The 24,868-nt window shown below is 49.7% G+C and overlaps 7 protein-coding genes across 7 annotated transcripts, besides 9 other annotated features; 3 read left to right on the top strand and 4 right to left on the bottom strand.

Annotated features, from left to right (window-relative positions):
* The first annotated feature begins 91 nt into the window (after positions 1-91).
* Positions 92-155: a microsatellite.
* Positions 156-1,027: 872 nt separating this feature from the next.
* Positions 1,028-1,069: a microsatellite.
* Positions 1,070-1,109: 40 nt separating this feature from the next.
* On the top strand, positions 1,110-4,759 carry FPSE_09666 (uncharacterized protein; the record flags this gene model as incomplete). Its single annotated transcript, XM_009262783.1, has 3 exons — positions 1,110-1,913; positions 2,056-2,686; positions 2,736-4,759. 3 exons carry the CDS (start codon positions 1,110-1,112, stop codon positions 4,757-4,759), a joined length of 3,459 nt encoding a protein of 1,152 aa, XP_009261058.1.
* Positions 3,257-3,360: a repeat region.
* Positions 4,760-5,875: 1,116 nt separating the features above from the next.
* On the top strand, positions 5,876-7,146 carry FPSE_09667 (uncharacterized protein; the record flags this gene model as incomplete). Its single annotated transcript, XM_009262784.1, has 4 exons — positions 5,876-6,242; positions 6,320-6,475; positions 6,528-6,903; positions 6,963-7,146. 4 exons carry the CDS (start codon positions 5,876-5,878, stop codon positions 7,144-7,146), a joined length of 1,083 nt encoding a protein of 360 aa, XP_009261059.1.
* Positions 5,978-6,039: a microsatellite.
* A 1,076-nt stretch (positions 7,147-8,222) lies between the features above and the next one.
* Positions 8,223-8,990, bottom strand: FPSE_09668 (uncharacterized protein; the record flags this gene model as incomplete). Its single annotated transcript, XM_009262785.1, has 3 exons — positions 8,223-8,391; positions 8,447-8,899; positions 8,953-8,990. The coding sequence occupies 3 exons, from the start codon at positions 8,988-8,990 to the stop codon at positions 8,223-8,225; spliced, it is 660 nt and encodes a 219-aa protein (XP_009261060.1).
* A 1,201-nt stretch (positions 8,991-10,191) lies between these two features.
* Positions 10,192-10,230: a microsatellite.
* Positions 10,231-11,618: 1,388 nt separating this feature from the next.
* FPSE_09669 (uncharacterized protein) lies at positions 11,619-12,578 on the bottom strand (the record flags this gene model as incomplete). Its single annotated transcript, XM_009262786.1, has 3 exons — positions 11,619-11,735; positions 11,805-12,337; positions 12,398-12,578. The coding sequence occupies 3 exons, from the start codon at positions 12,576-12,578 to the stop codon at positions 11,619-11,621; spliced, it is 831 nt and encodes a 276-aa protein (XP_009261061.1).
* Positions 12,579-13,424: 846 nt separating this feature from the next.
* Positions 13,425-13,454: a microsatellite.
* A 1,552-nt stretch (positions 13,455-15,006) lies between these two features.
* On the top strand, positions 15,007-15,322 carry FPSE_09670 (uncharacterized protein; the record flags this gene model as incomplete). Its single annotated transcript, XM_009262787.1, has 2 exons — positions 15,007-15,014; positions 15,151-15,322. The coding sequence occupies 2 exons, from the start codon at positions 15,007-15,009 to the stop codon at positions 15,320-15,322; spliced, it is 180 nt and encodes a 59-aa protein (XP_009261062.1).
* Positions 15,323-15,661: 339 nt separating this feature from the next.
* On the bottom strand, positions 15,662-16,033 carry FPSE_09671 (uncharacterized protein; the record flags this gene model as incomplete). Its single annotated transcript, XM_009262788.1, has 2 exons — positions 15,662-15,835; positions 15,980-16,033. The coding sequence occupies 2 exons, from the start codon at positions 16,031-16,033 to the stop codon at positions 15,662-15,664; spliced, it is 228 nt and encodes a 75-aa protein (XP_009261063.1).
* A 1,989-nt stretch (positions 16,034-18,022) lies between these two features.
* Positions 18,023-19,018, bottom strand: FPSE_09672 (uncharacterized protein; the record flags this gene model as incomplete). The annotated part of the gene is made up of 2 exons (XM_009262789.1): positions 18,023-18,096; positions 18,958-19,018. The coding sequence occupies 2 exons, from the start codon at positions 19,016-19,018 to the stop codon at positions 18,023-18,025; spliced, it is 135 nt and encodes a 44-aa protein (XP_009261064.1).
* Positions 18,849-18,873: a microsatellite.
* Positions 19,019-21,170: 2,152 nt separating the features above from the next.
* Positions 21,171-21,203: a microsatellite.
* Positions 21,204-21,218: 15 nt separating this feature from the next.
* Positions 21,219-21,251: a microsatellite.
* The last annotated feature ends 3,617 nt before the right edge of the window (positions 21,252-24,868 follow it).

Raw genomic sequence — 24,868 nt, 5'->3', positions numbered from 1 at the left:
AGTCTCGGCAACTTGCATGCATACATCCAGGTGTATCCTGGGCCCTCCAAGCCTCTTTGAGCTCTTTGAGAGGGTTGATGGTACATACCGCTGCTGCACTTTGTTCTGCTTCGCTGTGATGTGCTGCGCTGTGCTTTGCTTTGATGTGCTGTGCTTTCAGACCAAGTCATTTTTAGCTACAGTCCATTCATAGTTCGATATTCATATCCATTAGCCAAACCTGCCCCCCAACTTGGGACTTTTCGTTCTTTGGACAAGCCAGACGGACGTTGCGCCGTTGTCCTCTTACTAAATCTGCTTGTCAGGATCAAAAGCTCTGACTTCTGCCCTTGCACATTCTTACCTGTTCACTTGCATCTTTGCGTTGTTTTCCTTCGATTTGTTGCTGGTCGTTATTTTACTCTTGAAGAGACGCTCAGTCCCTTTGCACTATCGTGGCATATCAGCTCAATCAAGATTGTTTTGCGCCTATCGACATTTACCTTGTTCGTGCCATCCATCTACGCTTTGCATATAGCGCTGCTTCGCTTCGCATTGAGTCTAACTCTTACAGGTGCTTTCTGGTCAGCACCTGAGTCTGTCGTGCCCTGCCTACCTAGGTAGTCTCTTATGCAGTTGCCAGAATCAGACGTCTCGTCATCGCAAAGCAGAGAACTAAGAGTCTCGAGATCACCACAGGGACTAGGTAATTCTGGTCTTTTTGTCTGTCCGTCCCTTCACTCTGGTCACAAGGTTGTACTCGGCCAGCAAAAGAGTCAAATCAAGGACCTTGCCGGCAAGCGACTCATTGCGACTACGTTACGCCTGCGCTGGCATATGTAGCTCCAGTTCCAGCTCCAGCTCATACAATTACTGGATATTATTACCTTGTCTAGAGTCAAGTTGGGTGGACTCAGCCTCTTCCCTGCCTACTTGGGCATTGATTCCACGACAGCTCACTACCATTTCGAGCAAAACCCCAGAAAGAGACCCAGTTACTTTATCAACATCCCGCCTTTTTACACCGTCTCTCTCCGATCTCTTACAACACCGCATCGCCTCGCTTCGCACCGCACCGCACATCACAGCAGATCACAGCATAACTAGCACTTATATACAAAATAGCAGTCATGGGAACAAGAACCGCTTCGTCTGCTGTTGCCGATGCTTCACTGAGAGGACCTGGTCGCACTCATTCAACTCGCTCTAGTCGTTCCAGTCGGGTTCCTTCTTTTCCTCCCCCTTCTCCCTCCGCTTCAGCGGCCCCAGCAGCGCCTGCACCAGCCACGTCCACTGGAACAGGTGCCAACTACAACCAATCTCACACCCGCCAGCTTTCACACTCGCACTCCCAGTCTCAATCTCGCTCCCAATCCCAATCCCAGTCCCTGTCCCAGGCCCAATCCCAGGCATACGCCTCCCGTTCTCATTCCCATTCCCATTCCCACTCTCACTCTCGCTCTGCTTCCAACGCCGCCAACTCACATCCTCCCCCTCATCATAGCCAGCATCAGCGCACTTCTTCATCCGCCCGAACTACTTCGCAAAATGACCACGAATCCTCACGCTTAGCCGCAAACCCAAAGCATCACCGAACCTCGAGTAAAGACGATCGACATCCTCCCCCGACCAGGGGCCCCGATCCCTCGAGGGCCCATCGACGGAGCTCCTCTTCTCGTTCAAAAAACAACAACCACAACCCTCCGCCCGAGATGGCTCCTTCAGCCAGCGCTCCTAGCAACGGGACAAGCCACGCAAGCGCAGCTCCTCCAACTAATCATGCCGACGCGCCACCCCGCGCTTCCACTTCTAAACACGCGAGATCACGTACGGTTATTCCAACCCAATCTGGAAAATGGATGTTGGGCAAGACTATTGGTGCTGGTAGCATGGGCAAGGTTAAGCTCGCCCGAAAGGAAGATGGCAGTGAACAGGTACGTCTAAACATTTCCGGCTTTGGGCCGATTATATTATATCCATGAATCATTTAACCCTTCGGCCATGCGCATGAATCTGCCCCTCATCGCGATATCCATGCAACTTCCATACACGTACTGACCATGTTCAACTCAACAGGTAGCTTGTAAAATTATCCCTCGTGGCTCAACCGACGATGGTCACCAGTCTCGCGCCGACAAAGAGCGTGCCGATCAATCCAAGGAAATCCGAACTGCTCGCGAAGCAGCTATCAGTACTCTCCTGAACCACCCCCACATCTGTGCACTTCACGATGTTGTCCGTACAAACCACCATTGGTATATGCTTTTTGAATATGTCAACGGTGGCCAAATGCTCGACTATATCATTTCCCATGGCAAACTTAAGGAGAAACAAGCCCGAAAGTTTAGTAGGCAGATCGCAAGTGCGTTAGACTACTTGCACAGGAACAGTATCGTGCATCGAGATCTCAAGATTGAGAATATTCTTATCAGCAAGACAGGCGATATCAAGATTATCGATTTTGGTCTCAGCAACCTCTTCGCTCCTCGGAGTCACCTCAAGACATTCTGTGGAAGTCTTTATTTTGCTGCGCCTGAATTGCTGCAAGCAAGAGCTTACACCGGCCCCGAGGTCGATGTCTGGAGTTTCGGCATCGTCCTTTATGTCTTAGTTTGCGGTAAAGTGCCATTCGACGACCAAAGCATGCCCGCGCTTCACGCCAAGATCAAGAGGGGTCTCGTCGATTATCCCGCCTGGTTATCAAGCGGTATGTCTATTGCAGATTGTCCAGATATCTGTTACTAACTACGTCACAGAGTGCAAGCACCTCTTATCTCGGATGCTCGTCACGGACCCTAAACAGCGCGCTACAATGCAGGAAGTATTGACACACCCATGGATGGCTAAGGGCTTCAACGGTCCTCCCGATAATTACTTGCCCAACCGCGAACCGTTAACGACACCCTTGGAGCCAGAGGTAATTCTTGCCATGCAAGGCTTTAACTTTGGCACCCCCGAAAGTATCAATGCACAGCTCGCCAAAATCATCGAATCCGAGGAATATCAGCGTGCTATCAAGCTCTATCAAAGAGAGAAGGAGCTTCCTCAACCTACGAAAGATGCCGAGAAGAAGAGACCGTTCGGGTTTGACTTTTACAAGCGCAGGAATTCCGGCAACAGTCGTGATACGCTGTCAGCTCCCAGTTCTGAGGCCCTCCAAATGGGTAACGATCCTATGAACGCATATAGTCCTCTTCTATCTGTGTATTACCTTGTCAAGGAGAAGCAAGATCGTGACCATGCTGATATGGTGCCGCCAGCGGCATCCCAATCTCGCGAGAAAGAGAAGGAGAAGGAACGGGAACGAGAAAGAGAGAGAGAAGAAAAGCGTGAACGAGAGAGGGAAAGGGAGAGGGAACGAGAGCGGGAGAGGGAGAGGGAACGTGAGGCCCGCGAAAAGGAGAAGGCCAGGGAGCCCGAGTTGCCAGAAATCGCAGCGCCTCAAGCCGCCCACACCAACTCATCTGCCTACGAGATGCCTGGCGAAAAGCCCACCGGTGGACGCAGCAGACCCCGTGCCAGGACTCATGGCGAAGACGATATGCCAGAGTTGCCGAAGCAAACACCTGCACCGCCACCCGAACCGAGAGTTGAGCAAATCCAAAAGAAAGAGGGCACTGCAGCTGGTATTCTACGTCGCTTCAGTACACGCAAGCGTAGGGAGCCTGAGCGTCTGGACAGAGACCGTTCGCACCCCCCTGTGGTGCAGGTTCATTCCCCAGCCGAGCCTTCACCACTGGCACCCCGAAAGAGCTTCAGTATCCGCCGTGGCCGACGTGACAGAGAGGATGCGTCAGATACGCAGATCCGTTCTAGCAGCAACCAGGGCCAACATGGTGAACTTCTCAGCCCGCCCATGTCTTCTGGTGGCAACAGGGAGGGCAGACGGGGAAGTGCTTTGGGACGATCGACCAGTGTCAACTCGGCAGAGATGAGAAGGCGGAAAGATCATCCAGCAACCAACGAATCTGATCAATCTGTAGGAAACGAAGAATCTTCCAGCTCGCGCCGTGCTCATGGTCATTCTCGATCCGTGAGCCTGAGGGCTAAGTCTATTGGACATGCGAGGAGAGAGAGTATACAGCATCGTCGTCAGAGAAGGGATGCTGCCCAGGAAGCCAATGTCCCTGAAGAAACGGATCAGGAGTTGGAGCAGAGTGGTGTGTCGACCGAACGCTTGGACGACACAGAACTGTCCAAGCCGGTTTTCCTCAAGGGTCTTTTCAGTGTGTCAACGACATCTGGCAAGTCTGTACCCACGATCCGAACGGATATCAAGCGAGTATTGAAGCAATTGAATGTCGACTACACGGAAATCAAGGGTGGATTCAGGTGTCGCCATTCACCAAGTATTGATCTAAACAAGGTGCAAGATCCACCCATGAGCCCTGGAAACACGCCAGGTCATAAGCGACGGTTCAGCTTTGGAGGTCTTATCAGAGGAGACGACCGTGATCGGGATGAGTTCCGCGATTCAGACCGCCCTCCTACCACACCACGAACGCCAGGTCGCTCGGATCGAGACCGTAGCTTCTCAAACTCGGAGACTTCGTTTGACAGTAACTCCGGCAGGAATGCAGGACCATCTCGACAAGTTCCAGGAGAAACAAGCACGCAAGTACAGAGCGATCTTGGAGGAAGCATGGTGCTGGAGTTTGAAATCTTCATCGTCAAGGTGCCACTGTTGTCGCTGCATGGCATCCAGTTCAAGCGAATGGCTGGAAACACGTGGCAGTACAAGAGCATGGCGGACCACATTCTTCGGGAGCTGAGGCTATGATTGGAAGCTCCTTTGAGTAGACATTTCTAACAGTGGAGTTTGGTTGAAGTAAGCATTGGGAAGAGGCGGTGGTATTGTTCATAGATGGCGCTTGACTGGGTGCTGACGAATTGCCATTTTAAGCGGGCGAGGTACTGGACATGTAGTCAGTTGTATAAGAAGCTAGGTACCTTACAGTGGGCTTGAAGGCGCATTTTCGTTGTTTTAAGCATGGGCATTATACAGGAAAGATATAGTAGTAGTAATGATTTATTATAGCACTTGCAGACGGCGATGGAGGAGAAGAAGCAAGCAAGTAAAACGAAGTAATTAGGTAATTGGAGCACATTCGCTGATGATGATTTATAAATATTTGTGGCTGCCTGATGGTCGGTCTCCTGTTGTCAGAGGTCGTCCATGTTACTCAGAAAATCTCGAGTCTCTGGGGGCACAAATCGAACACTGACGAGGCTCGTAGGACAAGGCTGACGATCGTAATAATTGATTCAAAGGTGAGCATGGGAGAGTGACCTCCCCGCACTTGCAAGGCCATGTAGACGTGTAGGCGATTGACCTTGCAGGGATACCTTTTACTGGTCCAAGCGCCATGTTACGATGCCAGAGCTGGTTTTGTCTGCAAGAGCCTAAGCTCCATAAGATAGATCAGGCTGACCAATCCTAGGACAGGAAACGAATCGCTCTTGCCCCAGTCGCAGGCGTGAGTGAGCACCACCACCAGCACCAGCACCACAAACCAACCTACCCGCCAAACGATCTCACCTGGGTTTGATCCTCCCACGATCTCGACATTCGAACGCTATCAGTAAATTATACAACACGAACCTCTCTTCTAGTATCTACTCGACATACTAAAAGGCTGTCTCTCCTTCCATTAGAGTTTCTTGATAATCTCTGCTTTCGCCCTTGTTGATCCAGTAACGAAACCAAACCAAACCGCCTCGTGTACCTCTCCGCATTGCGCCCTCGAACCAACGAATCCTTTGGCCCAAGCTCACTGCGCCGACTAATCGACCGGTATTTCAGCCAATTTGCCATCGTCGAATCGTTAGAGAGACTCCTGAACTCCAAGTCACAATATCAAGACACCCTCGCCTCATAAACCTCGAGACGCCCAATATGATGCCCGCGGCGCACGTCTACGGACACCACCAGTTCAACCCTCAGGGCGGCGATTCGGCTTGGATGCACCAGCAGCCTGGTGCGCATCATGCCCACACTCAGCAACAGCAACAACAGGTCGCTGCGGCAGCTGCTGCCGCTGTCCAACAGCAGCAGCAGCACTTCAACCGCCTTGCTGGCGCGGGTCAGATGCAGGGCCACGGTCAGGATGCAGACCACAACAACGTTTCGGAGGACAACCGACGCACCATGGCCTTTATTGCCGATCTTCTCAACGAGAACACTCGAGAGGCTGCCCTGCTGGAGCTCAGCAAGAAACGAGAGCAGGTTCCCGAGCTGGCCTTGATCTTGTGGCATTCTTTTGGTAGGTGCCCGAGCGTTGTCTCCCTGCCTGGTTCAATGAGGCTCAAGTTGAAAGAAGCCAGCTAATGTGTTCACCAGGTGTGATGACTTCTCTCCTTCAGGAAATCATCTCAGTCTATACTCTACTCAACCCCTCGCAACTCACTGCTGCTGCTTCGAATCGAGTTTGTAATGCTCTCGCTCTACTTCAGTGTGTTGCATCACACAACGATACAAGGACTTTGTTCCTCAATGGTGAGTATGCGTTAGTTCACATTGATCTCGCATGTAGCTTACCCTCGAATAGCACACATCCCCTTGTTCCTCTACCCCTTTCTCAACACCACCTCTAAGTCTCGACCCTTCGAATATCTCCGCCTGACCAGTCTCGGTGTCATTGGTGCGCTGGTCAAAAATGATTCCTCCGAAGTCATCAACTTTCTCCTTACAACAGAGATTATCCCACTCTGCTTGCGTATCATGGAGACCGGCTCGGAACTTAGCAAGACTGTTGCTATTTTCATCGTTCAGAAAATCCTGCTCGACGACAATGGGCTCAACTACATATGCGCCACCTACGAGCGTTTCTATGCAGTTGGTACCGTCCTGAGCAACATGGTGGCTCAGCTCGTTGAGTCTCAGACAGCTCGACTTCTCAAGCATGTTGTTAGGTGCTTCCTGCGGTATGTCCCCCTGTATGCCAGATAACAGGACAGTTCCATCTAACCATATCCCTAAATAGTCTTAGTGATAACGCTCGAGCACGTGAGGCTCTACGACAGTGCCTACCCGAACCACTTCGCGACGCCACCTTTTCCTCTGTTCTCCGCGATGATGCAGCAACCAAGAGATGCCTGGCCCAGCTACTCATCAACCTATCGGATAATGTCGTAGACCCCAATGGCGTCGGCGGTTCCAACATGTAAAGAAGGCGACGCTAATATCTGGGAGACTCAGTTCTCCTTGTTGTGACAATACCCTTGTGCATTGATACGGCGATTCATGAAGGACGGTTGAATTTTATTTATGATATTCTGGGAAAAGCGAAGGGATCAAAAGCATGTTGCATCGTTTGATACCCGCAACCCTTCCGGCTTAATGCGCAGAGAGAAGACCGACATTCCAGCAGAGCGACTGGCTGGCTTCTCTTCCAACGTCGCCGCTGACGGTTATGGGACTTGCATTCTGTTTCACATACCTCGAAACTGGGTCGAAAGGCTCTTATCGACTTGCCATAGAGCAGCAATGTCCTACAGACGGGCTTTTGCTGCTCTTCTTTTCGTCCTTGGATCTCGGCCACTGAGCCCAGACCATAAGGGGACCTTGATTTTGGGAATGGGCTCGGTGTGAATATACTCAAGGAAGATCTAGGGGTGGATAGAGAGAAATATGGATTCATGTGACAGGTATAAGGATAGCCAGTTGACTGCAGGCTAAGGGTGCGCTGGATAGACTTGGGCGGAGACACATGGAAGTCTTTGACATGCCTGGTTTGGGGGTGTTTTGGCGTTGGATGGGGCGTCCTGCATCAGAGGAACGGTGTTTGTCAGGTTTAGGGATGTATATTGTGAGAATTGAAGCTTTTAAAGGAAACAGGGGTTGTATGATATATCGGTGAAGTATAGCGAACAGGCTTTCGGGTACATAACGGTGTTGGAGACTGATTTCTCTAGTTTAGGACTCTAGTTACAGCTCGACAATGCAAGAAATTTTGGACACGAAGTACTTTGCTTCTGGGTTTAATTGTACTGAGCATGCGTTGGCAGCTTACCTTTGATAACTGCCAGTCTTTTGGGAACGAGGACCACATTGGGAGACTGCATCTACCATGGGAAAAGGGATATCGGAATGGTTCGTAGGAAAGTTGATGCTGCGACAAAGCTGATCACTTTTATGTTCAATCAGGCCAGAAGGATCATATTGCAGATAGCACAAAGCAACACTTTTATCCTATCCAGCGCCTGTCTATCTGAATGCTAAAGTATTCGGGTATCTAGTCTGATTACAAAAGACCACAGAACAGAGCCTTCCACGCAGGACGAGAAGCAGACTGAGCAGGTTGAGCAGGCTTCTTCAAGTCGTATTCATCGTCACTTTCATCATGGTCCTTCTTGACCGCAGCAATCGAGTTGACCACCAACTTGAAATCTCCATCCTGCTTATCGAAAAAGCTATTCATTTCAGTCGTTAGCACATCAATTCACATTTTTTCACATGAAATCTTACCTTCGTGTCATGAGAGAGATTCTCTTAATGTCATCCACCTTCAATGGCTCAGGATCCTTGACCTCTCTTCCGCGATACGTCGCCTTGAACTCATCCCACTTCTTGACCAGCACGCCTCCCTCACGCGGCGCCTCAAAGTCCACTTCCCAGCTAATACCAGCCTCATCTCTACCGTCCGTTCTCTTGCCGGGGATGGTATCCTTGACGTTGAGGGTGAACTTTTGCTCCGAGCTTCCGGCGCCGAGAACGAGCTGCAAGCCTGCCGTGTGCGAGAGGTCCAGCGCAAGATCACCAATTGTGCGCTGCGAGGCAAAGCCAGCGCCGCCGAGCGTCTTGGTGTCGAGGTGACCGTGGTAGATGGCCTGCGTTGGGCTTGAGACTGTTAGGTGGGAGATGCTGGAGCCGCCGCGGACGCGATCATCTGAAGCTGTCCAGAGACTGGTGTCCCAAGGCCTTGAAGTGAAATTAGTTTTTTGTTCCTTACAGTGTGGTGATTGTTTACGTACTTTGTGCCTCCAAAGAGGTAGTTTACGTGAGATTCCATGATTTTGAATATGAATTGATATCTTTTTGACAGGTGGAATTGAGTTCAAGTCGATGAAATGTTTACTTTGTTGAGATGAAATGTATGACATAATTTGAGTCTGATGTTGTACCGCCAAGACGGCAGTTGCTATTTGGATGAATGCTTACGTACAGCAATCAATTAAGCTTTAATATTAAAATGATGAAAACATCACGAGTATGATATCCATTTAACTACAGTTTGAGTTATAGAGAGGTATTTTATTAAAACTGATGATCTATCCTAGGTTTGTAGATAAAGAAAAAAGTCAATTCAGTGTACCTCACTTACCATCGACTGGTATGTGCCTCTTTAACAACTTGCTCAACGTCAAGGTAGCTCCCGTCCCTTGGCAGTACGTGCAAACAAAGTTCACACCTCAGAAGTCTAGATAATCAGAGCATCATCACCGCGCGTTAAATCCAAGCCAAGACGCGGTTAAACCTGACAGCGCCGCTTGTTAAACCTGATATGGTCTTAGCCAGTTTAAAAAGAAACAAAATACAGTAGCGGCTGGTGAACCTAAGTTTTGGGAGTCTGGGTCTGGACCTCAATACATTAGGCAGGTAGATGTACTTACTACAGGCAAAAAACGAATCCGAATCCTTTAGAGTAAAATAGATAGACTGGGTCCTGATCCCTCATGTTGGGTCAGAAGGAGTTTCCGGACCTTTTGGTCAAGGCTAGACTGCACTGCAACGTCCAGGTATAGTGGTACTGTAGCCGACAGGACTCAGAATACCTAGAATCCTTCGTCCTTCACCCACAGCCTACTTATCTACATCTCTACTTTGGAGATAAACCGTGCATGCCATGGATGGGATAGGGCATTCGTCTTTCAGAGGCACATACATAACACATGAAAATACACACCCCTCTCTCTCATGAGCCCAGCAACAACAAGCCCATTCCTCCTATCCCGTCCTATCCCGTCCCCGTGACAGCCGTAACTGCAACTCTACATGTAGACTGTAACCCCCAGTAACATGTATGTATTCCTTTCCTTTCTTTTGTCGCCACAGAGTGGGAGTGGGAGGGATGGTCATCCTTGAAGACAATCGCCATCTCAACAACATTAAGCGACAGCCTGATTCTGACTTGACCCTGTCCTTTCCTTTCCTGCCCGTAGGAACCGGGACAAAGAGAGAGTGACCACGTACATTGCTTGCCTGGCTTTACTCACACACATACACACACACACACATACGCGCGCGCGCACTGTCAAAGCATCCAATTACACGGGCGGCCGACTCTCTTTAGACTCGTAACACAAAGAGACGCCCAGCTTTCGTCTCTCTCCCAATCCTCTCCTTCTTTTTTATTCCGCCCCATGCAACCCTCCCCTTGGCACGTGGTGGTGGATAAGTAGAGGAGGGGGAGCAGTACCTAGACTAACACCGTAGGACCAAACGTTGGGATCAGTTACGAGTTGCACGTTTTCCTGCTAATTTGAATCCTAATGAATCCCACTCGGACTTAAAGTCCGAGTCCTCAACCTCGCACTCACAACTGTAACATAGTATGTACAAAGAGAAACGAGTAACCGCCGAGGGAAAATTGAAGCACCATCCATCTTTGCCGTCAAGATATCCCAATAAGGCGAGGTAGACGAGCGGGGGAGCTACCTGGAGATACCATTACATACTAGATACATGACACCAATAGGTCGTGGAAACGAGGCTCTCTCAATAAAGGCGGCGTAAATTCTGGATGCCGCCTCCAGCCCAGCTTAGCTCAAGATAGCTAAGCTGGTTGCATATCCAAGTGCAGAAATGTGAATGCAGCTGAAGCCCCTCTCAAGCCATCCAAACACCAACAGCAAATACCCGAGGCTCTATCTCTTCAGCTCCGTGTATCCGTGGAGCCAGGTCAAACATGAATGAATTCAGTCAATAGTGAAAACGTTATTTTATTTGGGCTACTTTCATCACCTTCAATGTCTGTCTGCTTTGGTTGCCCATGTCTCGGTCTCGGGCTCTCGGTCCTAACTACACCCAGCAAGCCTCCTTGCCTTTGGTTTGATTTAGTCCAGGGCCTCTAGCCACTTCATCACATTACCATCACTGTTCGATATTGAAAGTTTGTGATTCGTATCATACGTTTTGCATAGTCCCTTGTCTAGTATGTTTCAATGGCTCTGAATATTTGCTCAGCTATCAAGTGTAAAGTGCTAAGTCAATGTCGACCTGTCTGGTCCGACCCCGCCGCAGCCACCATGTTTGTTTGCCTCCTTGCCTACTTTCATCCTTTACCAGTTCCATCCACTCATGTTCAAACGTACATTAGAATGCGTAATGTATACGTTCCCAAAACGCCTCACTCATCGTCTTTTCCTTCACCGTTCCTAATAAGCAATCGTCCGTACATCTTGCAGCCGTTACAGATAACCACAGTGTCGAGCGCTTCGACCCGTGTACATAAAATGAAGGCAGACAGTCTTCACCGTCTGTGAGATACCTTTGACAGTATTCAAGAAGTGAAAAGTGTCGAGTGTGTGAAAGTGCTCAAATATCAAAACCCGCCATGCTATGCCCCGTAGGGCCAATTCCCAACGCCTAAACAAAATCTCAAAGTCGCTGCATCTTGCAATCATGCCTGCCTAGTGCCCTATTGGTGATGAATCATATTGGGCGAGCTAGGCATTGACAGAGGCGTGGTAGGGTAGTCGTAGCCGGCCTCTGAGCAGTTGGCAGAGTGGTCGAAAGAATGCGACAGCGGAGGAGTCTGCGAACAACCCCATCAGCAACGTGGATCTCGGGCAATCCTGCGGGGTGTTTGATTGGCGTGACTCACATGAGGGTTCTGATCGTATGGGCTACCAGAGTTGAAGTCCATTGGGGGCATGTAGCCGTACATGTAGGGAGCGAGTCCTTCGTCGCTGGAGTATGGTGTCTCCCGCTTGATGGCGTCGCTGAAGTGTGTCATGGAAGGGAGTGTCATGGGCACTGTGGAGGCTGTCATGTAATTGGGGTAGGCATCAGCGGTTGTGATGGCTGGGTAGTGCTGCGCGGAGCCGTAGGGGTGAAGGAGGATCTCATCGGGAGCGGGATAAGTCGAGTAGGTGAATTGAGGAGGACTGTCTGAGCGGGCTCGGTCGTCGTAGGTGCCGGAGAAGAAGAGCTCGTCAGAAGGCTCCATGGGAGGAGTGAACTGGCCCTGAGAGGCAACAGACTTGCTGGGGCCTGTTGATTGCGACTTTTGAGGCTTGGGGGCGGAGGGGGATCGTTTCGACTTGGAAGGCTTCTGGGGCTGCTTGTCGGACTCGGCATCGTCAGAAGAACCAGCTCGGCGCTCAAGGTCTTCAAGACGGCGCTTAAGCTTCTTGCCTGGAGTTGTATGTTAGTGCCGTTTCACCAATTCGAATGTTTCTGTAAGAGTCTACATACGGTAGTTGCGCTGAGCAATGCGGTTCTGAATTCTTCTGCGCTCAGCAAGATCTGAGATCTTGGTCCAGTCCTCATCAGGGTTGGCAGAAGCACTGAAAGCACTGCTTGTTCCCGAGTACTGTCTGGGAGGTGGGGGAGCTGCCGCGTAGGCGTAGGCTGGTTGTGTCATGAACATGGACATTGTGAAGTTGTTGTGTTGGTAAGTGGGGTGTTTTTGTAATCGTCGACTTGATAGACGACAAAGCTCTTGAATTGTCCAAAGTAGGATTGATAGAGCTAGTTATCTTGTACCGGTTTCTGTCTTTATATCCAAAGCAATCAAGAGGCAACAACCAAGGTAGGAAGAGATGGTGAGTTGCTTGAGATGAGGGTGGTGGTTGTGGGTATATATATATAAGTAGAGGCTGAAAGAGATCAAGAAGATCTGAGGACACTTGAAGTTGAGTCTGGTAAAGAACTTGTTGGAGATAGATGGAGAGCAAGACGGTAGGTGAGGGGGAAGAGGCTGTATATTAAATATCCCCAAAGCTGCAGAGGAGCATAGCAGAAGAAAGGACCCAAGAAGATGAGTGACGAGGGAAAGACCCTTGGCGGGGGGGTGTGGGTTGTGGACGAGGGTGTATTTGAGGATGCATTGGTCTCTTTACCTGCCCATGCCAGGCCCTTGATCAATCTGCAGTGCTAAGGTACCTTGGTACTGGAGAGAGGCAGGCAGGCACCTGTAGGTAGGCCACAGGCCATGGGCAGGACAGACCAGGCCAGGCAGTCTCCATTGCACGCCCTCCTTCCCAGGCTGGAGTTGCACGCCCAGGCCCACGGTTTAACCCATGCCATCCACTCCACCCACTCCCCAGCACCTTTAGGATGCACGGCACGGCCACAACCAAAAAAAGGAAAAGGTCCCCTGGCGCCTCTGCCTCTGCCTCTCTGTCTCTGCCCGGAGAGGGGTGTCGCAGCGCCGGGCCCCGCAAATCTTGACTTTGTACTTGCACTCACTCACTTGCGCTGGCCTCACAGGGCTGGTGCTATCACCATCACCATCACCCTCGCCATCACCCTCTGAGCCCCAATCCAGACAGGGCATCAGGTACGTATCTCCGCCTTTTGCTCGTCTCCACCCAGCAGAAGCAGGTTCGCACTCAGCATTGTTTTACTGGGTAACTTGAGATGCTCATGGAACACCAGAATCCTTTCGCTACAATCCTTGCGCCGTCGAGTCCAGAAGCAACCAACGATCTGGGTGATTTGATATTCACTGTATTACTAACTGAGCGAAACGCGAAGCATTGAAGCGACGGCACAGCAAGAGGAATCGATCTACAGAGGCTCTGGTCCGTGGGTGAAACTCGGTCATTTGGAATTGGTACATGCATACGCCCTGCAATCGACAGTCAATCTTTAACCCAAATTAAGGATTTATAATAGTCCTCGGGGTTCAAGTCCTCCTCCGATCCAACTCCTAGCGAATCAGAGGCATACTGACAAACTCATGAGGTTATTCGAAATCAATATTGCACATGTCGGATTTACCACAATGCACTTCTGCATCAACCCAACGACCGGTAGATGTCTGCCTATCTGCGCAGCGACGTCGTTGTGGAACATGGAGGGGAGTGTTATGCCCTCCCACATGATGGTGTCTGTTCAAAAGAGCGGGATTCACGTTGAAGCACTCTCGATACGATATGCAATCAGTACGGCAATACCTCCAAGCATCTGCTGTACTGCCTGTGATGCGCGATCATGGTAACGTATCGTTATGCCCGATACGGCCTGGGATGGATGCGTATTGCGTTCATCAGTACCGTTCGTCACGTAACATCAACGGTGGAGTGAAAATGAACGACTAGGCGCAGTCCCAGGCCTAACTCGAGCAGAAAGATCTGTGAATAGACGGATAACCATTTCTCAGTGGCCGTTTGAGCCTACAACTGACACCAAAAGGTTCCTTTGCAAGCCTGTCTCGCCTGCGCACCTCGCTCAGCCTGGTACTTTGCTGGACGCTAATCAAGCCTCGATCCAACCAGCTCTCCTAAAACAAGCCATGCACCTCAAGGCAGACTCAAGTCAGATTTGAGTTAATTCGGGCTAATTTGCCCGCTTTCTCGAGTTTGTGCCATCTCTGCCTTCAACTAGCGCAGCATACCATCGTCTTGCTTTTCTCTAGCTCTTCTCCACTATCTGGTCTGAGCCTGAACCTGCCCGAGTTTCTCTGCCCAGGGTTTGGAACCTGGTAATCCCAGGAAAAAAAATAAGAAGGGTCGTTTTGGTTAATGCTACTCAAACGTATGGAACCCAGAGCACATCAATTGACGTTGACCAATCGCAGAGGACTGGTCCCGAGCAGCCAAGGGCAGTGAAAATGGACCCCGAAATGATGAGCTCTGATACAGGTTGGCCGATGACCAATGGCAGTCCAGCAATCCCAGGCTCTCACCAAGGACCGTTCTTCCGGGTTAGAGGACCTTTTGACGGGCCGGCCACGTCGTTAGGGCAGTTCTGAAGCCAGCCGCCCGTCGTAGGGCTGTGTGACGACACGATTAGGATTAGGTGCTCACCTCATACTGGAAGTGAGCCCAAGCCTTGTGATGCTATGAATGGAGATCAACATGTCCATGTATGAGTATTTAGAGCCACTGTCGACTATTCGATCCTTTTTGGTTTAGACTTGCCAAGCTCTGCCAAAGCCGGGAAGTCTAGGTCGCCGCATGGGAGATCGTTTTATCATGGTAGACTATGACTACGTACTGCAGCACAAGACGAGCCCAGCAAGCGACATCACCATGGTGCGATTCTACCCCAGTGCCGCGCCTATCCCTACCCGTATCTCAAATCAACACTGTCAACTCGTCTCATACCCCCAACCACATGGCTGTGGACAATAAGCTATCTGCCCCTGCAAATATCGACCGGAATATTTGTTAAGTTGCACTGACCTGAAATAAACTAAGCCATGTGATGCTGGGATTGTATCAAAGAGGCTTAACATTTAATTGTATCAAATATCACGACGAACTGTCGTTAAGAATCGTGACGTATCAGTCAACTTGAAACTGGGACAGGTCCAACGGCCAGTTCAGGTACCGACACCAACCAAAAACCTGATGGCTTGGTCGACAAGCTTTGGCTTTCATCGAGTCTCAGATGATGTATTACCTGCAATCCGTTATTTGTCAAGAAGTGAGACCCTTTTGGAGCGATTATACGGAAGCTCTCTGTGGGCTCAGTCAGTACTGAAGGATCGCAGCGCATGGCATGCAGGGGTCAGTTCGGCTGTCTTTCACGATCAAGCTTTCCGGCTGTTAAGATTAAGCGCGGCCGCAACGGGACGTTAGGGAAAAGAAACGCTCCTTGATGGCGGCCGACCCCTGCCCATGACCGTTGAGTGGCAACGCGTCGCTCCATGGCATTCAAATCTGGCATTTTGCAGCAGTTGAGCTAAATTACAGTACAGTAGTGCTGTCAAAGCATATGAGCACAGGGGTATGAAATGAAATCAAACCATCCGCATCGTAAGGCTTGACTGGAATCTGGAATCTTGTCTCTTTGGGGGCCGTCCCGACAGAGATCGACAGCACTTACATACGTATGTCCATCCCAATAACGTTTCCGCTGAGCACTGGGTTTACCAAGCATTTTGTCCAAATTGTGGCAGCAGCATGTTTTTGCTACAGCGCCCCCCGAGCTAGTCTCGTTTGGTCCATTTTGCCTGTTAATGATGTGCAACTTGACCCTGAACCCTGTTTCTTTAGGCCCAGAGCACGGGTCAAGGATATGTACGTACTCGGCAGGGCTTCGGAGTGTGTACCCGCGTACATGGCATGGCATGGCAGTTGGGGCAAATTAACCTGCTTTGGCAGAATCCTTCAAAGGTCGATCAGAGTGTGCGAGCAGGCAACTGAGTGTGCGTGCGCCCTGAGCTTGACTTGACTTGACCATGAGGGAGGGGGGAAGGCGAGACACGGCGCTCGGAGAGTTTTGATGACAATATCGATATCAACGGTTATGTATGTCAAATCGCTGGCGCTTATATGCACGAGTGACAGTCGTAGGATTGATTCACTGCACATCCATTACGGCTGTTGTCAACCAAGATGTTGTCGATCAACTCTGCTTTTGGAAGCACCGTGGTACGGTGGGAATTACAGTAGATGCAGATGGGGTTGGTCACCTGGAGCTCCCACCAACATGGACGGACTCTGCTTTGGTCGAGATAGTTGCTCCTCAGACACTACTGCTAGCTTTTTGAGGGTATCCACGGCGCATGAAATTGAATGAGCGGTCTAGTTGGGTGAGTTTCTTTCTGTAGCGCTATTCTAAGCGATCCTCTGCGATGGAGTGGTGCATTCCATAGTGGTGAGAGTGTACCAGCCCTTTTACTGAGGTCGTTATTGATCTGTACAGATACCATGGTAGCATCGGATCGGACATGGAAAAGAATAAGAGTTGCCGGCTCCGTGTCAATGGAGTATTCCCGGCTCCGCGGTGATTGCCGTAGACCCTGGGTCCCCTTGTACGATTGAGGGTTGATCCAATCACAACAGACGTGAAGCGAGCCAGAGTTGCATCGACATGTCGAACCCAAAGTCTAGGAAACCAAAAGCCCCCCGTTGTTCAGCGGTAATTATCGCAGTGCTTGTCTAAAAGACGACGACGTATAGTGGCCTATAGTTGAACAACCTCAAGGTTTGCTCCGACAACCGCCGTTTACTTTCTTTGGTCATTGCTTTTCATGTGAGTGGAATCCGTTGGTTACAGTGAATTTAGTAGGTAATTTAGTATGGAATTTCAACGTGAGGATGAGAATCCCTGCTTCGCTTCGGATTCTATAGGACGAAACAAGCGCGGAAAAAGAATAGCCCAAAGTTCTAGTCCAGCGACATCAGTAGGAAGAGGCTTAGGCTTTTTAGTGATGGATCCCTTGTCCTTACGAGTGACTATATTTGATTGGATCTATTGCCAGTTGTCAAGCGCGATTAAAAAGACTTGCAGTCACGAATACTATACCTACTTCCTAATAGGTGACGGGCTTGGGGTTGCACGCAGGGGTGACCTCGCCATTGGATCCTCAGCCGCATTGTAGTCACTTGGGGACCGTTTCAACTAAGATTGAAGCTTTGGAGGCGAAGCAGTGGGCGTGCCGCGGGAAGGCTTGTGCGTGTTGCGTGCTATACTCTGTTCACTCACATTCACGGCAGTAGAGTAAAGAAAAGTCTGAAACCCGTTGAGAACGAACATAACTACGGCGACGGTTGGATGTTCTAGCCCCTTCTTGCTGTGCCGCATCTAGCTCGAGGGTAAAATCGAGATAGTTTCAACGGTTCGGATATGAACCCATCTGACATCAAACGACTACAGACAAGAGATACTCTTTTTTTCTCTGGGGTTTTTTTTTTTTTTGCCACCTCCTCTTTTATTATTCTCATGTCTGGTTTTTGATCGGTCGGTCAAAAGTTCGTATGGCCTCAACATACACACCACCATACACAACTAAATCCTCCTCCTCCTCATCATGTGCAACCGCTCCTACGGAAAGACGTTCCGGCACATAAGTTGACTATAGCATCAGGAGATATAGACAGGAAAAGACCTTTTTCCTAATAGAGCTTAGCACGGCACATTTTGTTAATGGTTTGTGTCAAAAATATCTTCATAGCCCTCTGGACAGGCATTGTCGTTGTTGCTTGCTGCTGCACACCCTGTGATAATATGTTAGTGGCGGATCATGAGTTGCCGAACCCAAAAATATCCTTGTTTGTTTGATTATCCATCATAAAGATCAAACAGAAATATAGAGTCTAGATTATAAACCATCAAATAGAGTCTAGATTAGGTCTTTCGTCTGCCTACGTTGCTACGTTGTAGGCATGTAAACAACACTCCTCGTCCATCATTTCCTAATCGCGACTGAACCAATCTCCAAGTCTGAGCCCACCCCACAAGCTTCCTTGTTACTTGGGAAATCAGTCGATTTGTTTGATCCACGTCGTCGTGGTCTGTCGAATGGATTACCTAGTTAAGTGCAGGGTTTATTCAATGACTCTTTTGTAGTGTAACTGTGATATTCCCGTGAGTTTTGAGGAGTTATTCCCTTGGAACCAACCCCCGACCCCAACGGACTCCCCCTTCTCTTGTCCTACGGACTGGACTCGGCACCTCAATTCAGCCTTACGCATGCCTGACTTTTGTCGGGACTATGCCATGTGTTGTTCCCTGAGCCCTGCCTTGTTCCTGTGCCTCTCATATGCACTTCACTGCCAGCATCCGTAGGGTAATTGTCCGTTTTTTTGATGAAAGATGATTCCTCAAATAGTTAAACTTGATTTATAGTGAAATGATGTTTCTTTGGCTCTCGAGTCTTGTCAACGAATAGATGGGATTCGGGCCTCGACCGTTGAACATGGCTGAAACTTGCACACTCGTTCAAAATTACCCTGACGCATGTGCTAGGAGCAGCAGCAGCAGCAGTAGCAGCACAAAGGGTCTCCCCCCCCCCCCTAAAGCACATCGCCTGCGGATGGGAACTTTGGTCCTGGTCAGTTGTTCCCATCACATCTTACCCAATGTGGACATATCTTTCGAAGCTATGGCCCAAACCTCTGGGCTGCTCCCACATTCCATCGTGCGTTTGATTTGCCTTGCCTCAAGCAACCTCTCAAATAGAATGGTTGGATCCAATAACACTCGAGTATTGCCAGGCTGCTCTTGTTCTTGCCCCTGAATCCGCCATGGGTGGGTGATAAGCAGTTGGATGTATGTACGTGGCACCGCCCGTTATCCTTCGTCCGCCTTTTCGATCAACATGCCATCACGGGTTATTCTTTTTGGGGAGGGTTGCAGTTGTTTTGATATTGGGGTCTATTTACACGCACACGCAGAGCCAAGGGCGGCTGTCGTCCAATCTTTTCCGATGATGCTTATCAAGCAGTAGAAAATGAGATTCTCAAAGGCAAGTACCAATGATTTAATCGCGGGGGAAGTAAGAAACCAACGTTAATCATTGCCACTGATTAACAATCTCCAGCCCTATGGGAGATGAGATATGGTACGGTTGGGCGCTTGAGTCGTAATCTACCAACCGGATGAGCGTATTGAGTCAATCCTGCTATCTCCTCTATATTCTCTAATAACTAATTAACCTTTACTGTTATAGTAGAATAAAATAATACACCCCTCTGACAAATGCTGTCCGACAGTTCCTCCGCCGCCCTTTGCATGACAAGTCAAGCACAAGCCCTCAGTTCAGAGTCGGCCGCTGCGCCCTGAACCCAAGCCTGAGCCAGATCACTGGGACTGGGGGGGACTGGGGACTAGGGACTAGGGTTAGGGGAGGGGAGGAGGCGCCCCTCCCTGGCCTGAGCTCAAGCTCAAGCTTCAGAGCATTTTAGAACGCCGGTAGGTCTCTATTTTGCAAGCTAAAGTTTGACCGGTGACTGTAACTGTCGATCATAGACCAACGTAGCTAAGAGCTCTCAATTATGCTTTCGGGGACTTTGAATTGTCAAACATTCATGACTGTCAATGCGTCTTTGAAATAAGATACCGAAAATTAATACCCGTCGTTCGGCGGAGTTGTCGGACTTTTGCCAACTCCGCCCGGTATTCGTAGCAGTAAGAGATTCCTGAGACCAAGAACTGTAGCTATCCAAAATAGGATGGTGCTCGTTATCTCTGTCTGCTTGTTCACTGACGTATTGTCCAAAAAGGCGGGATGCAGCTTGAGATGAATATTATGTCACTTTAACTCTAGAGGACGTTGGTGGTTAGTACATAGTTCGGCGAAGCCGTCTATAGTGCCGGGGCCAATGCATGCCGGGCAAGACAAAACAGTCGACAAGGCGCACAGAACCCCCAATGTTGTTTCTATTACCTGCTGTTTCAAACCAAATATACGCATATTAATTATCTGACACTGATATTTTACTCTGCGCGTGAAGCGACACAATAAGCAGAGACAAATGAGTTGTTGGCCCGTCTATCATAGCGAAAATGAAGTTTAGTTTATAATCATTTACAGGGGATACTGACTGTCGGTAGGGAGTAGGCAAGTGCTTGTTATCCCCGCGCGCTTCGGCGACCATTCAACAAAAAGCCATCCCGTTACATCCGTTGTGTACCGGAAAAGTAAACAGTGGCTGGCCTTTACCATGTGAACACTAAACAGTCACTGTCGATGGTCAACAGTGTGTCTAAAATGAACTCCCGGATTTAAACTAAACTAAACTCCTTATAACCAACGAGAGATAGAGATACCCCTTTCCTACTCCTTTCTTCTTACTCACTGCCGTCTGACAGTCTGACCATCTGACAATCTGACAGGAACCTTCACCCGCTTCCTCGGTACCATGGCATCGTCCTCCCGCCGACGAGGGTGGGAATAAGGTTCTCACTCTTCCCCCCTCAACAAGCCACTGAAGGGACGGCATAATGGGGATCCGTTCTCACACTGCTCTGCTGTGTTTTTTTGCTTTGGCTGACTTGACATGGGCTATCCCACATCTATACCAGGCACGGATTAGTTGGGTAGTAGGCGAGAGACAAAAGCCCGGAGACTTTGTTGGTCTGGCACTGCCATTACCAGGATAGAACGGAGACATCTTTTGTCTAGATAGTAGTTATCAATTCAAAATGTCCCCGACGATTGTGTTTTAGACGCGGGCATTTACCAACTATCGCTTATCGAATGCTCTCACTTGATGTGATACAAAGACGCGACACTCGATCGGTCCCCCTCCTCGGCTGCGGACTTGTGGAGCAGAGAGACAGACCTCTATCCGTCTCTGTTTCTGTTTCTGTTTCTGTCTCTCTTTCACGTGAAGCAAAAGCAAAGCAAAGCAAAGCAAAGCAAAGCAAACATGGATGGCTTGCTGCTGCTACAGCATGCGAACCAAAAGTTGTCACGACTTCATGACTCAACTTAACCACGTTGGGACATTTACTCGACCATGACAGGGGGGAGATGATTTGAATTATTAGTCCCAATATCCCAACCATGTTACTGACTGTAGTGTCCGAGCTGTGAATTTATTTCATTCCCGTGTCGTTTCCATCAAGCTTTCGCTTTTTTGGGCTCGCTGGGATAATAGCTTGAAACCACGCACTGGTGATGATGGGACAAGATTCTTCCCCTCTTGGGAAATGATGGACAAGCACACGCCCGCCCGGCTCGTCTGCTGCCAGAAAAGATGAAGGGGACGGGAGGGGCATTTAGGAGGGCTGTAGGGTGCGCCTAGAGGACACAACAGGGGGCCCGGGCATTGACCTTTGGGGTCCAAAAACGACAATGTGGGCTAAATACAAGTGCAGGGTTAGATTCAGAGTCGGGTTACCTTTGCACGGGCGCAACTCGAAACGTGGTGCCGTTAATTCCATCTCTTATAACCACTAAAGTCCGAAAGTCAATGGACATATGAACCGCAATTAACTTTCGAGCGTCTGATAGAATGGAACCTCCTGATGAGGAAACTCATTCGATTGTTGATCGTAACAAAGATACCCTTTGGGAAAAGGACGCGCGTGTGTGACTAAAGCAAAAGCAGGGCCAAGCTATAATTCAAAGTGATGACTATGGATGCAAGACACAGCGGATAAGTAAAGCGAAAAAACAAAACCAAAGAAAAAAGGGCTGAGATCCACTGCATCGGAGCTGGAACGAGTACCTAACCTAGCGAATCCAATCGTATCACTTGAAGCAATGGATGCAGCATAATGGTCACACAAGGCTGCCTGACAGCTGTGTGCTCTGTCTCTATGTCTCGGTCCGCCATTTCCAAATCCGTGCATATCCTCCGTGGGCTGAGATGCAATTGACTCTTGGCTGTTCAATCCCAAGACTCCAAAGGTACAGCATCAAACAAGAGGCGTAACTGTCAGTTGTTGTGGTTGTGGATGCAGCCAGCGAAATGCGGAGATGGGGGGGCGGTGGTCCGCCATTTGGGCTGAGACGGTACTTTTTTCTTCTCCTCCCCCTCTGGTGCAACAACTAGAGATGAATGCCATGCCATGATTGATTGATATCGATTTTGAGCTGCGACATTGTATCCCCGTAGGGCTGCAGCTCGGAGGAGGAGGAGGAGGGTATCTCGTTTGGACATCCCCCTTGAGTTAGTTAGGAACCACCAGAGACAGCGTCAGCGGTGAAGGTTAACTGTAAGGCTCTTCGGCGATGCCGGGAGATAGGAACAAAGTCGTCCAAAGAGATTGCTGCTTTTCACGATGCTCCCCGTGGTTGCTGCATGGGGAAACACTCCCTAATTGTCCAAGAAGGGATGGGATAGACCGACCGTGCAAGAGAGAGTAGCCGCATGTAGTAGGCAGGCTGTCATGTAATCTACAGCGGCAGAGATTCTTGGCGAGACGTCACCTGTGATATCACAATAAACGAATGTCTTGAATTTCAGCTGCATCTTTCATGTTTCTTGTAGATGAGTTGAAAAAGCTGAGCCTCAATATTGGAGCATTACATGGAAGCATGGACGGGGCTCTTGTTGTCTCTACTGCAGTCACTGACTGATACTGCTACAGCACTCGACTTCACTGAATGAACTTCTGTGGAGCTTCCAAAAAAGAGGGGGCGTGGCTTATAAAGCTCCGTTGCAAGGGCCTGAGTGGGGACAACCTCGAGCGGTAGGGCTGAAGGGGACGGGAGCAAGATGAGAGGTGGGGTCATATTTTGATTGGTTGGGCCGTGAGTCTTGCATCTGAGCCAAGCAAAAAACAAGTTCCCACTGTTTTGAGTCCCAACTCCATGGATGTATCCATGATCCTTGATGGTCCTTGGTACTGAACGAAAAACAAAAACACACAAACAGAAACGGAGGGGAATGCGAGAAAAACACCCAACATGGGATCGATTGCAGCTGCTGCTACTGCATTCACGGCCCATCATGCTCGCTCGGCTCGAGAAATGCAACATACATACATCCTACCGGTGAACATACAAGCAAGACCAGGCCTTGGGGTACCGTAACCTGCTGTGCCGCTGCAACCACAAGGCCAACCCAAGGCCAGGCCCACGAGTGTAATCTTGTTATCCTTCCCGTGCCTGCCTGTGCACCACATGCGTACCTGTACCTGTACCTGGGCTGGTGCGCCAGTTCATCATGCCGAAAGCGATTCGTCGGGATGATCATCTTCTACTCGGTCGCGATACGGGTTTAATTTGGGGAATAGGTACGCCCAATGCATCATCAACGTAGCGATCGTCGTATGCTTTTGTCCAGCGCATGATGTTACTCTGTAGGGGTACGAGTCTGTAAAAGGCGGAATTATTTTTGTTTTTTATGGTTTTGTACACTGTCGCGTCGCATTCAATGCGAAATGCAGTGCCACTGTTACTTTGGACTGGCAGTCAGTCATGCAATAGAATACGCATCTAGAGTAAAAAAAAGCCAAAGTTGAGTCACCCGCCGCTCCATGTTCATCATCGGGCAGAGGACAAAATAGACGAATTGAATGCGATTGGTGTCATGACCCTTTGGTAACGTCCTTCTTTTCTGGGGTTGGATCTCCGAAGCGATTCCTAGGCAGCAGTATTCTTCCTGATACCATTCCCAAGATCGAAAGTAAAAAGCCAAAAAACCAGAACCCAATCGCCGTGACAGAAACATCAACGGGCTCCGGAACCGTTGATTTTCCTTGGTCCGGACCGGAGACGGAGACGGGGAGATTTTCTGGTATTAAACCCACACTGGGCCTGGTCCTGGTCCTGATTGAGGGTCCCTGTCAAAAATGAGAATGAAAGGAAGAGAGACAAGAAAACAACAATCAACTCCGCCACGTTTCTACCGGCCGAGCCCCCTTCTTCCGGAGCGCAACATGACACCCTGTTTTGGTTAAAAGTGCTAGTACTGACTTTCTTGGCTCCGCTATGAGGCTGGAGGTTGGTGGTAGTGATAGAGTAAAGCGTCGTGAACCCAATCTCCCCCCCTTCCATCCCTGCGCCTAGATTTGATAAGTGGGAACTAAAGATAGACGGTACGTACCTCTTTCTACTTTGGGAAAATGAAGAGATACGTACCTGTCTGCACTTGCCTGCCCGGCGGGGGTGCCCCCTGCTCCGATCATCCCCGCTCTGTGATCCATGTGGGGCAATTGCGACCGGGATACCAATGTCCGCCAGTTTAACGTGGGAAAGAGCGTTTTGCAGTGTTGAAAAGGCGGAGGACCAGGGGGGGTCTCTTCCCTCACACACATTCTTCGCTTGGGGGACCAAGATCCCGTCATTGTTTGATTTGCTTTTTCCCGTCGACAAGAAGACAAAGACATTGCGACACTCACACACACAAACAGTCAACGGCCGCATGGGAATCTCGCCGAGTGGGAGCCGACAGGTTGGGAAGCCACCCATCCATCCGTTGGTTCTTCATTGAGGCTGTAACTAGCGGACGCACTCCAAGACACGCCCTTTTGTGTACCTTGGCCAGTCTCCTGTCGTATATTCAATCGTTCGAGGATATCTTCGACTTCGAG

Source organism: Fusarium pseudograminearum, chromosome 4, assembly GCF_000303195.2.
Source record: "Fusarium pseudograminearum CS3096 chromosome 4, whole genome shotgun sequence".
NCBI lineage: Eukaryota > Fungi > Ascomycota > Sordariomycetes > Hypocreales > Nectriaceae > Fusarium > Fusarium pseudograminearum.
This window is presented reverse-complemented; position numbering and strand designations above follow the sequence as displayed.